The following is a 15844-nucleotide window of genomic DNA, read 5'->3' on the forward strand; positions in this document are numbered from 1 at the left end:
TAAAATAATACCTAAATTAAATGTGGCTTAAACTTTAAAAAATCGTTATTCTTCCATGCCCGTAGAGGAATCTTTAACAAGAAAATCACTGTTTTCCTGTTACCACCCATAAATCCACTTCCTAATATATCTCTAAGCAAATGTTTAAAGAACTTATGATAGAGGTACCCTTCCTATTCATTGGGTGCATATTCTAAGATCTTGAATTGAATATTATGTACTTTTTAGTGTTTAATTTATTACTTTTGTCACGTTTTTTATTTTTCTATTTAGCGCATGTTCTTGACTGATCTACTAATAGATTTATGTGTATTTTGAAAATGTTATTGATTCTTTTTTTAGTAGTATATTGTTTACAAGAAATTTTAGTTGTTCATAATAACAAATTAAATTATATTTCTTGTATGAATTATTTTACCTTAATTGTTCTGTCAAATATAAAATAAATACGTAGATATATCTAATTTTGTTGCCTTATTTTATAAATATTCAGCTTTGAATCTCAAAGTTTTTCTATTTTAATTTTAATGACTATCAAATTGATTGCACCGTGCCTCTATCAAAAACTATATCTTAATTTAAAATCCATATTTAATAAATATTGATTTCTCAAGCAGTACTTCAACAAATAAAAATAGCAATATTTAATTAAATTAAGTATAAGCCATAAAAGTAAATTTTTAAAATTTTTGATTTCAAAAATAACTATATTACGAAACAGCATGTTAAAAGTCACCTACACGTATGTCTATATTGTGACATTAACTAATCAGATTAAAATGGATGATCGTCTTAAAATTTTATTTATGAACGAGTAGTTTGGTCTATACTTGGTCACACACTAAATAAGGTCCATTTTGCTGTAATGCCTTTTCTTCTAAATATTTTGTATTCATTGCATTAAAAAGAAACTTACCTTCTAATAAAACCACCTCCTGCTTGGGCATCGTACCAGACAGATCGGCGAAATTAACTTGTTCCAAACTAGACCCGGACATAATTTGCACTTTGGTCGCTATACATTTAAAGAGTTGCTGGGCCGCCCATTCTTTATCTTGTTTATTCACCCTGTAATATTGATTAAAGAAACACTTGTATCCCTCTATTTGTATCGTTGACAGGCTCACCTATTGGACAAAATGTAAGCAGACAAAGCATTCGCCAAAGTTAACGGATTGACCCCTTGTCTCTCGGGCGAAGAATTTAAGCAAATTTCTTCTTTTGGTAGATCCAGTAAGGAACAACCACCGTGGGTGGATAAGATGTTCACTAGGGCTTGAGTGACGGCAAAACCTATAGAGAGATTATAAGAATACCAAATACCATTCGTACAACGTACAACCGTTTCTGAAATACTCAGCGTTGGTTTTCGATTTGGATTTACTCACCCGGTTTAGGTACGGCCACCCCAAAAGCGGACATCAGTAAATCCTTGGTGCAAATGTTAATCACCAAGTTGGAGGCTTCGACCTCGTTTTGCGACAGGGCGGCGATGCTGACGCTCAAATACTTCAGGCAAGAGTTGGCGGCCGTCGGTAAACTGGTCGTCAATTGGGTGAAATCCTTCGACAGACGGAAGTTGGTGAATTCCGGGGAGTTTTGTAGGCGGTCAACCTCGACTCGGTTCATGGCCGTTAGGGTCATTAGGCGGACGACTTTATTGATGTCCCCTAAACCGATCAATTCGAGGCAGGAAAGGAGGTTCACGTAGTTGGTGGACATCGAGAGGAGCGAGAGAACATTTAGGACTATTTGTCTGTGGAAAAATATGGTGTTAAATGTTTGAAAAATACAGAAGTTTTCTTATTCCAGGCAGTAAAATTTCATATGACTAGAAAAATATTAAAAATAAATAAAAACTGATTAAAAAACAATTTTTTTCTTATTCCAGGCAGTAGAGGAATAAAATATGTTTAACTGCTTTAGATAAGATATAAAATCTGTATCAGATATGTGGAAAAATGGAAAAACGTAATTTTATTGCTTCCAGGTAGTAGAATAATAAAACTGCTGGAAAAAACAAGAAATGACTATCATCTGCCTGACAAAAATATTAAAAGTTACCATAATCTGACTGAAAAATGCAATTTTTCTTATTCCAAGGAGTTCAGGAATAAAATAGGCTCAACTACCTGGGATAAAATAGAAAATATGTATCAACTACCTAGAAAAAACCTAATTTTATCTATTCCAGGCAGTAGAAGAATAAAGCTGCTTCATCATCATCATCTCTACCATCAATTTCCGACCCGAGTATACCTACTTCAAATACAAAAAAAAATTCTTTAGTATTCAATGTTCCCTGAATATTAAGCGGTTGAGGTGTAGTTTTTAGGTAAAGAAGTTTTACTTCAGTCGTGTGGTCTCAAGCGCACTATTTTTTTTTTGTACACGAGAAATGAAGATAAAGCTGAAAGTCTTGGAAAGGCTATCGATACAATGAGGTGAAAAATAAAGGATTTACGACGTCACCTCAGAAAAGCCATTGTTAACAATATTTCAATATTTTTACGCTTAAAAACCGAATTTTCCAAATGTGAGTTTGTTTTTAAGAGCTTTTTTTTGCCTGGAAAAATAGTAAAAGTTTATGGTAAAGCCCATGAAAAAACATAAATTTCCAGGCAGTTGAGGGATAAAACATATTCTGGGAAATGAAATTGGAAAAAAATACTATTAACTGCCATCAAAAGCATAATTTCCTCAGAAAATATAGTTCAACTGCCTGATATTTATAAGAACCCTAACCTAACTATATTTTATTTTGCTTCAACCGACTGGAAAAAACGAATTGTGTCAAGCAGATTAAATGATAAATATAAATGTAACTGCTTACGTCTATTATCTACCTATATTACGATATTTTTCTTCTTTTTCAACTGCCTGGAAAAAAGCCATTATGTTACTTACTTGCAGTCGAAAAACATACTTTAACTGCTTGATATTCAGCAAACATTGAACACTAAAATATTTTGTCTTACGAGTATTTTTTGACTAGAATTTGGCGGGATAAAATATAAACGACAAAAGTAATTCGCGATCCCGAAAATCTGGAGATGTCGGACAAAATTAAGTGTCCAAAAATATCAGGATTTTACAGTTTAATCCCTGGAAGAAAAGGAATCACTAAAATTATTTTAATCTACTTTTTTAAGTGTAATAGTTTAAGTTATATCTCTATCAAATATCTGGTGAATTTCAGGCCAACCAGGCAGCTATACATCGTATTATTATGACCAACATAGCCAATCTGAGTAAAGTGTGTTTGTTTTATTATGAGGGTGTTAACAAATATATATATTCATTCACATCCCAATTTAATATGGATCTGAACCAGCAAAATAACCAAGGAGGTAGCACCCAGAAGAAATTTTCTAGGGATACTTCGCCATTTAGATGATCCAATAAATGTTAGAAATTGTTGAAATAAAGGCTATAAATCAATCTGGAAAATCAGTTTTTTAAGGAAAAAGTTCAAAGTGCTTTAAACCAAGTCGAGCCTTTTAAGGAACTCTATGATGTTGTGTCTCAGAAAATAGAGTTATTGAATGATGGTAATGATTGAATCTTGGCATGAATCTTAAATTAGCCTCTGACTACTTAAAAACTACTCCACCGATAGGCGTTGTGTCTGAAAGATATTTTCCTCAGCAGGGTTAATTTGTTTGAAAATTAGATCCAAATCAGAAGACAATACTAACGATGAATTAGTGTTATTGCGCCACTACTTTCGGAAATAAACAATACGCGTTTGATGTTAAGTAGTTTTTGTGGTACCTAGTTTATTATTATTTTATGATGTTTTGCTAAGTTTAGAAATATACTTTTCCAAAAATAGCAAATTTTTAATTTAATCCTTAGCAATCATTTTGTTCATTTACCTGCAAAGTAAAATCTTAATAGACGCAGTAAGATCCTCTAACCCTAAAGTGCGTTGCAACGGGGTATTTAACATCATCGCTTGCGCCCCGATCGATTTCGATTTCGCATTATCGGCCCGCTCGGTCTCTTGCGGCACCTTCGGTACCGCCGCGGTTCCCAAGGGGTCGTTCCCTTGAAAATCGATTGTTTTGATCTGGAACTCCTCGTCTGACATACCTAAAAACCTAGATCCGACATTAGAATCATGTACGCACACTGTGTAGACCAATATTACCCTTTAATTTGGTCGACGTCGTCACAAATCGGCACCGAAAACGGAAAACTTTGCATGTCCGCCTCGGTATTATCGTCTCTATCGATGATTATGTTGGGACACTGCTGGGACAGATAATTTTCCGTTTTTTTCTTGTTTAAGTACATGCCGTGGCATTTAGGGCATATTATGTAAAACCTGGAAAAGCGTTTTACATTTAAATGTGATAGGGATGGTGTAAAGTGGTAAAAAATGGTTTCTTTTTATCGCAACAATGATTTAACAAAGTTTATCAGACGACTTTGAAGGAATTAGTGCGATACTAAAAGGAAGAAGTCGCCTTTTCGTGCTGATTTCACGGATTCTAACTTGTAATGGACGTACTTGTCGGATACATAACCGCAGACCCCGTTGCCGCATATCGTACCGCATCCGGGATGGTACTGCATCATGTGAGTGACCAGAAAAGTGCATTTCACGCAGTAGGGACACATGCCGCATTGCTCGGATACGTCCACGTTTCCGGATGGTTTATCTGTGTTCGGGTCGTTAGAACTGGAAGAGCCTGTAAAGAAATATGACTTTATATGTCAAAACTTTACACGAACATAACGTCATTAAATTTCAAAACAAAAGTAAGAACTCCAAGTCACGGTCTCATTAAACATACACATAATTTTGAAAACTTAAAAAGCTTAAAAAACTTAAGCATCATCAGACCTGAAAGAAACTAAACATTGTACTAAAAGAACGCTTATAAAATATGATAAAGAAACTTTTACCTAGAAAGATCACATTTCAACTAACAACAAATCTAATGCTAGGTTAGGTTAACAGTATTCACCGTAAATAAAAATAAACATATAAAAAATAAAAATGTAAAATGTCCCAAGTGAGGAACGATCCAGCAACTTTAAGATTCACAGACGCGCATTTAATCCATAGGCCGCCAAGTGACGCAAAAAACTATGAAAAGAATCCTAACTATATCAATAATGTATATAATCATTTAACAATAAATTTTTTAAAAGAAAAAGACTTAAATTCAAACAGAGAGGTTGTTATAGATAAAGTGAGGTTCAAAGGTGAAAATGTCATTAACACAAACAAGGACAGGGCTTCTTTTAGCTTTAGTAATTTCCATTTTCTCTAACAGGTTTTTTCATAATGTCAGTATTACTTATCCACCAACGTTGTGTGTTCCTTAATTCTGGTGGCAATTTCACGCCCCATGGCCCTATGTAGATGGCATTACAGTCATTACATTTTAAAGAATATATCTCTGGTTTAGAAAAAAAAATCAGCCTTATCATTAAATTTCTATGAAAATTTTATCAAAACCAGGTTTTAATATGAAAGAAACCTACAGAGGGTTACGATAGGTTGTTTGGTAAAACAGAGTTATAATTTTTGTATCATCATTTAAAATCCTAGAGTTTATAGTGAAGAATACAAAGAAATTAGGATTCTATGCATTGATACAGTTTAAAATTGTATGTTAAACAATAAAAGATATAACACTTAAAAAGCAATTAAAAAGCGCTTAAAAGTTATTATTCATAATATAATCATTTTAAACAACAAAACAAGCTAAAAATTCTGACACATTATAAAAAAAACTTGATAATTTAAAATCTCTTGACAGTAGCCTTAAACCTATTGCGGAAAAATTGAAAATCCAAGAAATTATCTGGCTAATGCATTTGTAAAGGTTCTTTTTTAGTGGGGTGATCATGAGTCTCCTCAATAGTACTCTATATTGATTCTTATTTTTAAAAGCATATAGAAGTGATTTATACTGTGATGAAATACTAAAATCTCAAAACATCGAAACACAGATTTTGCATTATCTCTGTACACAGCTCCAGCAGCGACTTGCACTGCTCTTCTTTCCAACAGCGCATGCTTGAATACATTATCAAAATTTTTACCAAAAAGCCTAAAAGATTTCCATCGGAGTTACTTTATAAACAAATTTAACAATAAGAAAACTATTTATGAAAAGTGTTCTTCGACACATGAAAAAGAGAGAAAAATATAAACAATCAATTTTACATACAGTTGATCATATCCTAGGGGGCGCCACTGGCATACTTAACAGCTTTACAAAGATATAAAATGTTTATTGGCCCAAGAATTTACAAAAACTTGCCAATACAACTAAAACAATTTCCTAGACTAAATTCTAGTTATTTAAATAAAATTTCTACCTGCATAAAAGATCAAGACCAACAAATATTTTCAATTCTCCCTATATAAGGATGAATTGATGTAGGTTATTATTATTTATTACTTTTAAGTTAATTTAGTTTATTTTTGGTTTGTATTTTCAGAACTTTCTTTTCTGTAGTATTTTTTTTCTGAAATGTAGTACAACATTATTAAGTATAATACAAATAATTTGAATTATTTATTTAAACAACTCTTTGATCGCTTTATATTGTTAAGCTTTAAAAAAGCAATTAATACCTAAAATTCCTTAACATTTAGGGACGTTTTGTACTCCTAGACTTTTTAAAATATTACACCAACTAATTTAAAAAGTTTACCTAAATTGTCTTGCGTACTAGATGATTCCTCCGAGGCGTTAATCGTAACGGCAGATGCGCCCCTCAAAGTAGACGGATCACGCGCCTCACCCCTCTCAAAGAACATGAACTTCCTAAATTTGCCCGGTCTATCGCCACCCACTAACTCGTGGCCCCTCTCCGAGAAACCTCTGATCTTCTGCGCCAGTCTACTCCTCGGTCCTAAACCCCTGCGATGAATAAATTCGACCTCTTGAAACCTTTTAGCAAAACCCAAAAAAAACGTTACAATTCGCAAGCGAAATCTGAATGTTATTAAGCGTATTACCATTCAAGGTGGTTGTTCTGTCTCTCGACCAAATCGCACGTGGAATTCCACAAGTCCCTTAGCGATATGGCGTTACCGGTTGGCGTTTGTTCCACCCTAGTTTCCAGGTAGGGATGCTCGCACATCCAGGTGGCCAGCACGTTAATTGATCTGGCACTTACCTCGCCGGTACTTTTGGTTTCTTTTAGGGCTTTGGAGATGTGTTTCAGGGTAAATCCCATTTCTAATAAGGGAAAAGCTACTGCTGGCGGTGGTGGGGATTCTGCACGGTTCCGGACGTGCCATACGTTATCTTCCGATTCGCTCGAGTTGAATATGTTGTGTCTAAAAGAGATAGAACTTGTTCACATAATAATAAATTTACATCATATATAGAATAAACCACAATATAGTCTAACATATACAGTCTGCTTCTATGCTAAACTGTATCCATATTTTGCCAAATATTCAAGTTCAAATGCAAAATAATTTATTAGCCAAATTTAAAATTACAATTTTACATAAATTAATGTATAAAGATGTAATTTATAGGCAAAAAGGATCAAATCGCCAATTTAAACAGACGACTATACATAAATTAGCCGATTGTGATACGAGCGATGAAGCTGTATAAAAAATAACACCATTTAAACCAATAATGAAACATATACTAATAGATACTAGATACGATGAGACCACGACAGAAAGACGGACTTATCGGATCTATTAGCAAATAATGGGGTCCTCAGTTCGAACACAAGTAAAAGCCCTCTCAGAGGACACTAAAAATGAAAATATTGTACTGAAAGTCAGGATTACACTCCTTTCTAGAATACACTTACTCCAGGAATACGCTTTTATGTCAGAAACATACTTCTAATCACAACGTCAAAAACTCTAACCTGACTCTCGTTGACAATTTTTTAATTGTTCTGATTAAGGTAGGTGCATGTCATGAAACACGGTCCCTTTTAAATTAAACCCATGGAACAATTTAGAAATTTCTATATTGTTTTGCCGATAGGGATCAATAATTTCAAGAGAATATTGATAAGTCAAAGCGAGCGAGTATACAAATTCTAGAAAATTTAAACTACATGGATTTAAAATAATACAACCTAAATTGGGGCCTTCAATTAAGATGAACTACTAAAAAAACTAAACACTTTAGGTAAAAGTAATAAACTAACCGTAAATCGAACCCTAAACAAACTCAACTAATCAACTTAAACTGCAAAATACGAGCAAAACAGTACAAAAACTATGAGATATTTAAAGTATTTACATTTTTATAATATATATTAAAAAATGGTGTGTTGCCAATCATATTTATACTATCATGGTTGTGGAAAAAATGAAACAATTTTATTAAAAAGGTAAGGCGGTTTTTTATGCTTCTTGCTAAATGAGTTGGATCTAGGGTGAAATAAAACTAAGATTTTAATACTGCTGACGTTTCGGTCTCTATCAAGCAATCCTTAAAGCGATAAAAAGTAAAAATCTTTTGTCCACAGACATTATACTTTACAATAATAAACGTAAAAAAATACTTATAATATACAACGGTCTTTTCCTTTCAGTCTGAAAAGAAGTGAAACCAACTAATGACTGTTTTTTTATTTGACCCCAGATCCAACACACTTAGCAAGAAGCATAAAAGATTTTTGGGTCACAAAAAACAACAAGGAGGTTTTTTTTTAATAGTTTTGTATGCAATGAACTTTTACATGATGATTATATATTTATATGACGATTAAAACAATTATATGCAATAGTTTTAAGGTGTTATGAATTTTGCAGCTTTTCTTACGATATTTATTGGAAATCCATAGTCAAATAAAGAAATAATGAGATTTACAGAGAAAATATTTAACCGATATCTTTTTAGGTGCGAGTCACTTTTTAATCTTAAATACGCTATTGCTAATTTTGTATCTAAGTGACTTTTAAATTTTAACTATCTATTAAAATTGCTAAGTGTTTTACTTTATCGGAAAAGAGTACTCGCTCGTCTCCAATCTTAATATTTATAATTCATTTTGCATAAGGATTTGAATGAAAGATTAAAACTTTAGATTTTGAGGCATTAATTTTTAAACTGTGTATGTCTGTCGTCATATTAAGTTCCGATTGTTGAATGTTGTTAAAATTTAGAAGAAATTAAGTGATTTATTCATATCCGCGACATATATTGAAAAAAGAAGCGATGACAGTATTGAGTCTTGAAGTACACCTTTTATTATCGTAGTGAAATTATATTTTATTGTGAAATTATTTTTTTATGCTAATTTTTAATAACCACACAGCAGAGATCAATTAAATTTAACGAAAAGGTATCAAATAATCCATGGTGTCGAAGGCTTTGAGGTCAACAAGCGTAAGATATGCAAAATTTTAATTTTCTTAATTTCTTTAAATATCATCTGTAATTTTAACAAGGCGGATAGTTCTGCTAAAGATGTGTTTCTACGACGGGACTGGCAATCTGGAATTAAATTATATTTTTCCACAAATTCAACTATTTATTTGCTATTAATTAATTACTTTTGAAATGGATAATAATATATTTATTGGTCTCCTGCCGTGTTTATACTTTGGTTCATTATTTTTGACTATAGGTTTTATTATGGTTGTTTTCTTTATTATACAGGATGTTTCTTAATCTATACGCATAAACTTGGGAAATTATTGCTAATGATAAATAATGACTAATAGTGACAAAAAAATTAAGTAAAATATTTTTAGTTTCTGAGATAATTCTTTTTTTTTCACAAAAATGTAATAACTTTATCAGGTGGAATTTTGTTTTCAAATTAAGAAGTAAACAAGTCCGGATGATGTTTATTATGTTTAGTAGTACCTACTTTGCTATCAGTTGATACAGTTGTGGTCGTATTTCGTTTTTTATTAAAATTATGCCGCATAATTTTTCAAATAAGGAACTAATGGACATGTTACTGGCATACGGGGAATCAAGACAAAACAGTATGGCTGCAGCTAATCTTTATGCACAAAGGTTTCCTGATAGGTATCATCCATCGCGTGAAGCTTTTTTGCGTGTGGTTCAGCGGGGTAGAGAAACTGGAAATTTGCGGCCGAGGCCAGGGAAACATGGTGGAGCTATTAGACCTAGGCGCATTTTAAATCTGGAGAATTTGATTTTAGATATCATCGAAGAGCATCCTGATATAAGCACTAGAAAAATTGCAACGCAATTTGGATTATCACCAGTCACAGTTTGGCGAATTTTAAGGCATGAATTACTGTATCCATTTCACGTCCAAAGGGTACAAGCTTTACTTCCAAGGGATCATGCGCCTCGAGTAAACTTTTGCGAGTGGTTGTTACATCAGCAGCAGTTAAACCCAAACTTTACCAGGAACATTTTAGCTACGGATAAAGCAATTTTCACACGCAATGGAATTCACAATTTTCGCAACACGCATTTTTGGGCAGTTGAAAATCCGCATGCCATTCGGCGAACAAACTTTCAACAACGATTTTCAGTAAATGTGTGGGCTGGAATTGTAAACGGAATACTTATTGGCCCTTTCATTTTTGATAATCGTCTAACTGGTGCTCTTTATTTACAATTCTTGCGCGACAAAATTTGCCGGTAGTTCTTGAAGAAGTCCCTCTTCACATTAGGCAGAATGTGTGGTTTCTTCACGATGGTGCTCCACCACATTTTGCGCGACCAGTGCGACGGCATTTGGATCGAATGTGCCCCGAACGATGGATAGGCCGAGGTGTGTCCAATTGGATGGCCTCCTCGATCATCCGACCTTAATCCGCTTGACTTTTATTTTTGGGGCCACCTAAAATCTCTAGTGTATGTAACCGAAGTTGACAATGAACAAGAATTAAGAAATCGGATATTTGTTGCCGCCGAGGCAATTCGACTACAACCTAGATTAGCTGCTGTCTGCAACTCTTGGATTAGGCGTGCTCAATTATGTATTGAAAGTCATGGAAATAACTTCGAACAGTTACTATAATAGTTAAATAAACATTTATTTTGGAGAATTTACATTTTTTTTTAAATTTAAATTAATAAGTCGTTTATCTCCGTAACTAAAACTATTTTACTAATTTTTTTTCACTATTAGTCATTATTTACCGTCAGCAATAATTTCCCAAGTTTATGCGTATAGGTTAAGAAACACCCTGTACAGTTAATTATGTTAATTAAAGCCATTATATACTAAGGAAAACAGATTTTAAGATATTTAATAGAAATATTATCTTCTCCGATCGCCTTTGTTTTTTAATTTTATTATTAAGTCTTTGACAGTTTGTTTACCTATAAGATTAAATGATAACTCAGACCTATTTAGCCCAAAATTTTCCTGAATATTTTATTCAAAGTATGTTTTTTTTCTGGTGATACTATTGTGCCTGTGTTATTTGAAGTTATAGAATAGTTATGTAATTTTTCAAGGTCCTGTATTTCATGATTATCAGGAATGTTTACAGGATTTAGCCATTATGCTGCAGCCCAAAATGACGGACCATAGTGCCGATTTTTTGTGTCATTTGGTTGAAGTAACTTATTTTTCGAGTATTATTGCATGTTTGGTAAAGTTTTTAATATTTCAATATGCCCCTGTTCTATTTTTAACATAATTACGCCGACGTGATTTATCTCTTCCTTTATTAAAAGTTTGCTGCTATTTGTAATCCACGGATTAAATGGTTATTGATACCGGTATTAAAAAGATTTATTTTTTTAGGTATATGACTCCATGCCTTGTTGAAATCTTCATATATTATGTTATGATCTGAAAGACTGTAAAATATGTATTCCTCTTTACATCTGTTATATTTTTATTCTTGCAAATAAACCTCTATTATTATTATTATTAGAAGACAACAACTAAATTTACCTGCTAGGATTGGCCGTGTTCGGACTAGACCCCGAAGAAACCGTTCGGCCACCTCCGAACTGCCCCGAGGCCTGAATAGTGAGCGCCGAAGGTGGAGGCATCAGTCTCAATCTGTGCCTCTTCAATCCCCGACTAAAAAATGCACGAAAATAATAAGACCCCTTAAAATTTCCCATTAATCAGTACCTTATCGTGGGCATTTCTTGGGTGGAGGTACTACATCCGGGTTGATTAACCGAACTCTCGCTACCCCTATTAGTCGATTCGTTTCCCGGACTTAACATGCTCTCGAACATCGGCGTGTTCGCGTTGTCCGGGTCGCATTTTCCCTTATTTTTCAAGTGGTTCATGTGGAGGACCGTCATGGCGCGTTCGGTGTCCGCCAAACTGATGATGTTTTTCAGTTTACACTGTTCGGTGCTTTTTTCGACGATGTAATACATGATTTCGCGGATACAGTCCGTCTCCTCGGCCGATTTTTGGTTGTTTATCAGGAATAGTTCGGTGAAGGTGGACGTCATCAGGAAGGCGGCTGAAATAAGGTTTAGGCGTTTAAATAATAAATTTAAATAAGATAATGATTGTCTAGGGCCTACTGATCTTAAATAATATAAGAAAATTGTATAAGAAATAAGAGCTGTGAGTATACCGGTTTTCAAATGTTAATTTAAGTCAATCCGTTAATCACATGGGGTTTCAATATAACATTTTCTTGTCTCTAGACTCTGCTCATATATGATAAATATGCAGTATTCACTCTATGCATACTACTTCTACAGTCCATTTCCCAAGAAATAAATCCTATCCAAATACCAATATTCAAAATAAACTAATCTGTATGTCTAAATTGTTAATATTTATCTTAATCTGATTTTGCATAATAAATCTTAATTTTCGTATAAATTTCATTCTCGTCATCGGATAATGAATTCTAATATTTTGGCCTAATAAATAAATAATATAATATCGGCTAAATAAATATTAGAATATTGATTTTCAGATCTATATAATTTATATTTATTAGAAGGAAGGCAAGCCTAGAAGAAAAAATTATTTTATTTCTTGCAAAAAAGCAATAAACCTATTAAAAAGATATTTATTTCAGAAATGTTTTAAAAATAATAACTTTAGCGAATAGCGAATGGTGAAAATAAAAGCAGATTCAAAATACGGATAAGACAATTTGTTATTGCTAGGGAGGGAAAAACGCTTAAAGTTTAATAGTGGAGGAGTTTTTTTAGGGAAGTATCTATGATGGATGAGTTCTTGAGTGGTGGCCGGTAATAGATGCGCCAAAAAGCAATTCTAGGTTAAACTCGTGAAAATATCGATATTGAGCGAAATATTCCTTAGTAAATTGTTGTTGATAATTACGATACAGGTTGTTAAAATTTTATGAGATTTATTTTTATAGTTTGACATAAAATGTAGAGGACGCTAGTTACATCATATTTACACGCTGTTTAATGCCATAACTTTCTTACTAGTACCGTTTTATTCTTTTTTTTTAATTAAAGTAACTGATAAAATAATGACTTTTAAGAAAAGAAGGTGTACTATATTTATTTCGGTTACACAAAGCATTTTCGAAATATATGCATTTAAACGTTCTGTTGCACAGTAAAAAAAATTGTTTCAACACTAAATTGAGATAACATTAATAATGAATAAAATAATAGAAAACATCACATTAACACATGCGCAAAATGTTCACCATTCACTTCCACGCATTTTCATAATTCTTTCACTAAATAGTACTTTACTTGGAATAAAGTTACTTGTTTATTCCTGATAACATTGATGACATCATAAATTTTTTTATATACTTTATAACCCCAAAAGAGAAAATCCAAAGGATTAAGATCCAGGCTATGCGGAGCCTATGGAAATTCACAGCCAGGCTCAAACCAATTATGAGACAACCATCTGAAAGACAATCATCTAAAGAAAACTACAAATTAATAACGCGGTGGAGTTCCACATACTATTGTTAAAAACCAACAATGGAAGTTTGGAGCACTCAAGGTATCTTGACTTGGAAGTTGGTGTTCCTCAGGGCTCCTTATTGGGACCTCTTATATTTTCGATTTATGTTGCGGATATGCATAACTGTATTGAACATTGTAAATAACAACAATATGCTGATGATTCTCAGATATACATGCCATTAAATTTTTTAAATTTTAATATTTCTGAGCAAAAAATTAAATCGGATATACTAAACATAGTTAGTTATTCCAATTAGCATAACTTAAAAATTAACCCTGCTAAATCTAACATCATTTTATATGGCTGTAAGTCAGGAATTCTGAGAGACTTATATGAAAGTATAAATATTGAGATTAATGGAGAAAAAATTCCAGTTGTCAATGAAGTGAAAATATTAGGATTGACTTTAGATTCTAACTTTTGTTTTGAGACACACATTAAGAACAAATTAAATATAGGCTATATGCGTCTTAGAAATCTGTACAGATTTAAAAATGTCTTAAAGAGTAAAACCAAATATTATCTCTGCAATAGCCTTATTCTCTCCTTACTCGACTACGGTGATATCGTATATTCTAATTCTATAACATCTGAGCTTTCTAGATCTATACAAAAATTGCAAAATAGCTGTATAAGATTTTCTTATAGTTTCTACCTATCGGGAGCATATCACACCTTATTTAAACATAAATTCTATTTTAAATATGGAAAGGAGAAGAAAATTACACATATATGCCTTTATATATAAAATAATGAAGTCGGGTCAACCCCCTTATTTAAATAACTCTCTCGCATTTACACAATACTCGTAATGTTGGAAATTTTAGGATACCTCAACATAGAACAAGTAACTTCGGTTGTCGGAGTTATAATGTGGAATAACTTGCCAAATAATATTAAAGATTTGTCACTTAATAAATTTTACACCAAGGTTAAATTCTTCTCGACTCCCAACGAGATGCCTAGTAGTATGACTAGTAGTAGATACATAGTAGTATAAACTGCAAAATCAACTAAGACCAAAGATAAGCTGGCCTGTTCAATCTTTCTTTTCTGGTTCTCTTTTGTCTATTCTTGTTGCTTTCCGTCGCATGCCAGCCAAATTGCTTTGGATTATTTAGGATTTTTTTTTTTGTTTATTAATTATGTTTTCAAGGCCTGTTTCACGCAAATTGCGCTATCGGTTTTATATAATCGCGAAGTAGTTCCTTTTGCCAAAAATTGTCAATTTTTTTTCTCATGTAGCTAATTATATTTATAACTATGTTTTTGGTAATAAACTTCTTTGACTTTGACATACTACATGTTCTGTCGTAAATTGAAAGAAATATAATCGAGTAGATCTGGCAAATCATTTTGTAAAAACTGCAAATACTGGTTACCGTTAAGCCTTGCGGGTAACTCAAAAGGTCCAATACTAAAATCATCCATTATATGGGTGGCGTTCTCTGGTTAAGTGTGGATTTTCCAGTTCCCACGTACGATTATTTTGCCAATAAACACACCTAGTCTGGTGAAGATCGCTTCGTTCGTCAAAAGGATTTTGTTAATAAATGTGGGATCATTATTAAATTGACAAAACTGAAGCCTGGTTTCGTAAATCAGTTGATAAAAAATATGGAACGATGGAAATAGTAAGGATATAGTTTTTCAGTGTGTAAAATTTCTTAAACTACGGTTTTTTTTCATGAGTAGTATTTGCCAAATGTCTTGTATTCACTAAAATGTGTTCTTCTTGATCGACAGATACTGTCTTAGGACGAATTTGAGGGCGAAAAGACCCTGTTTCTCCTAGTCGACTATATAATCTTTGAAAAATACTTCGATTCGGGTGCCTTCTATTTGAACATAGATGTTACTTAAAATTTATTTGAGGTGCAAATCATATCTCTCATTTTACTATTAGAATATTCATTATGCCTAGGCATTAACATATTTTGAACTTTAAAGTGCGTAAAAAATTATGTGACACATATCTGAATCAAAAATAATAGTTTCCGGG

General features: G+C 32.9%; 1 protein-coding gene across 3 annotated transcripts in view; it reads right to left on the reverse strand.

The window, feature by feature from the left end:
• Positions 1–15844, reverse strand: part of LOC126735863 (probable E3 ubiquitin-protein ligase HERC1) — a 111986-nt gene that overhangs the window by 33718 nt on the left and 62424 nt on the right. For all 3 annotated transcript variants that reach the window (XM_050439953.1, XM_050439952.1, XM_050439951.1), the window contains 10 exons: positions 12040–12385; positions 11854–11985; positions 6989–7312; positions 6682–6920; positions 4517–4697; positions 4154–4330; positions 3879–4103; positions 1389–1756; positions 1128–1293; positions 917–1068 (listed from right to left, as the gene is read on the reverse strand). In XM_050439953.1, coding sequence (XP_050295910.1) covers positions 917–1068; positions 1128–1293; positions 1389–1756; positions 3879–4103; positions 4154–4330; positions 4517–4697; positions 6682–6920; positions 6989–7312; positions 11854–11985; positions 12040–12385 — 2310 coding nt within the window. The remainder of the gene's footprint in view (positions 1–916; positions 1069–1127; positions 1294–1388; positions 1757–3878; positions 4104–4153; positions 4331–4516; positions 4698–6681; positions 6921–6988; positions 7313–11853; positions 11986–12039; positions 12386–15844) is intronic.

This window comes from Anthonomus grandis, chromosome 5, assembly GCF_022605725.1.
Source record: "Anthonomus grandis grandis chromosome 5, icAntGran1.3, whole genome shotgun sequence".
NCBI lineage: Eukaryota > Metazoa > Arthropoda > Insecta > Coleoptera > Curculionidae > Anthonomus > Anthonomus grandis.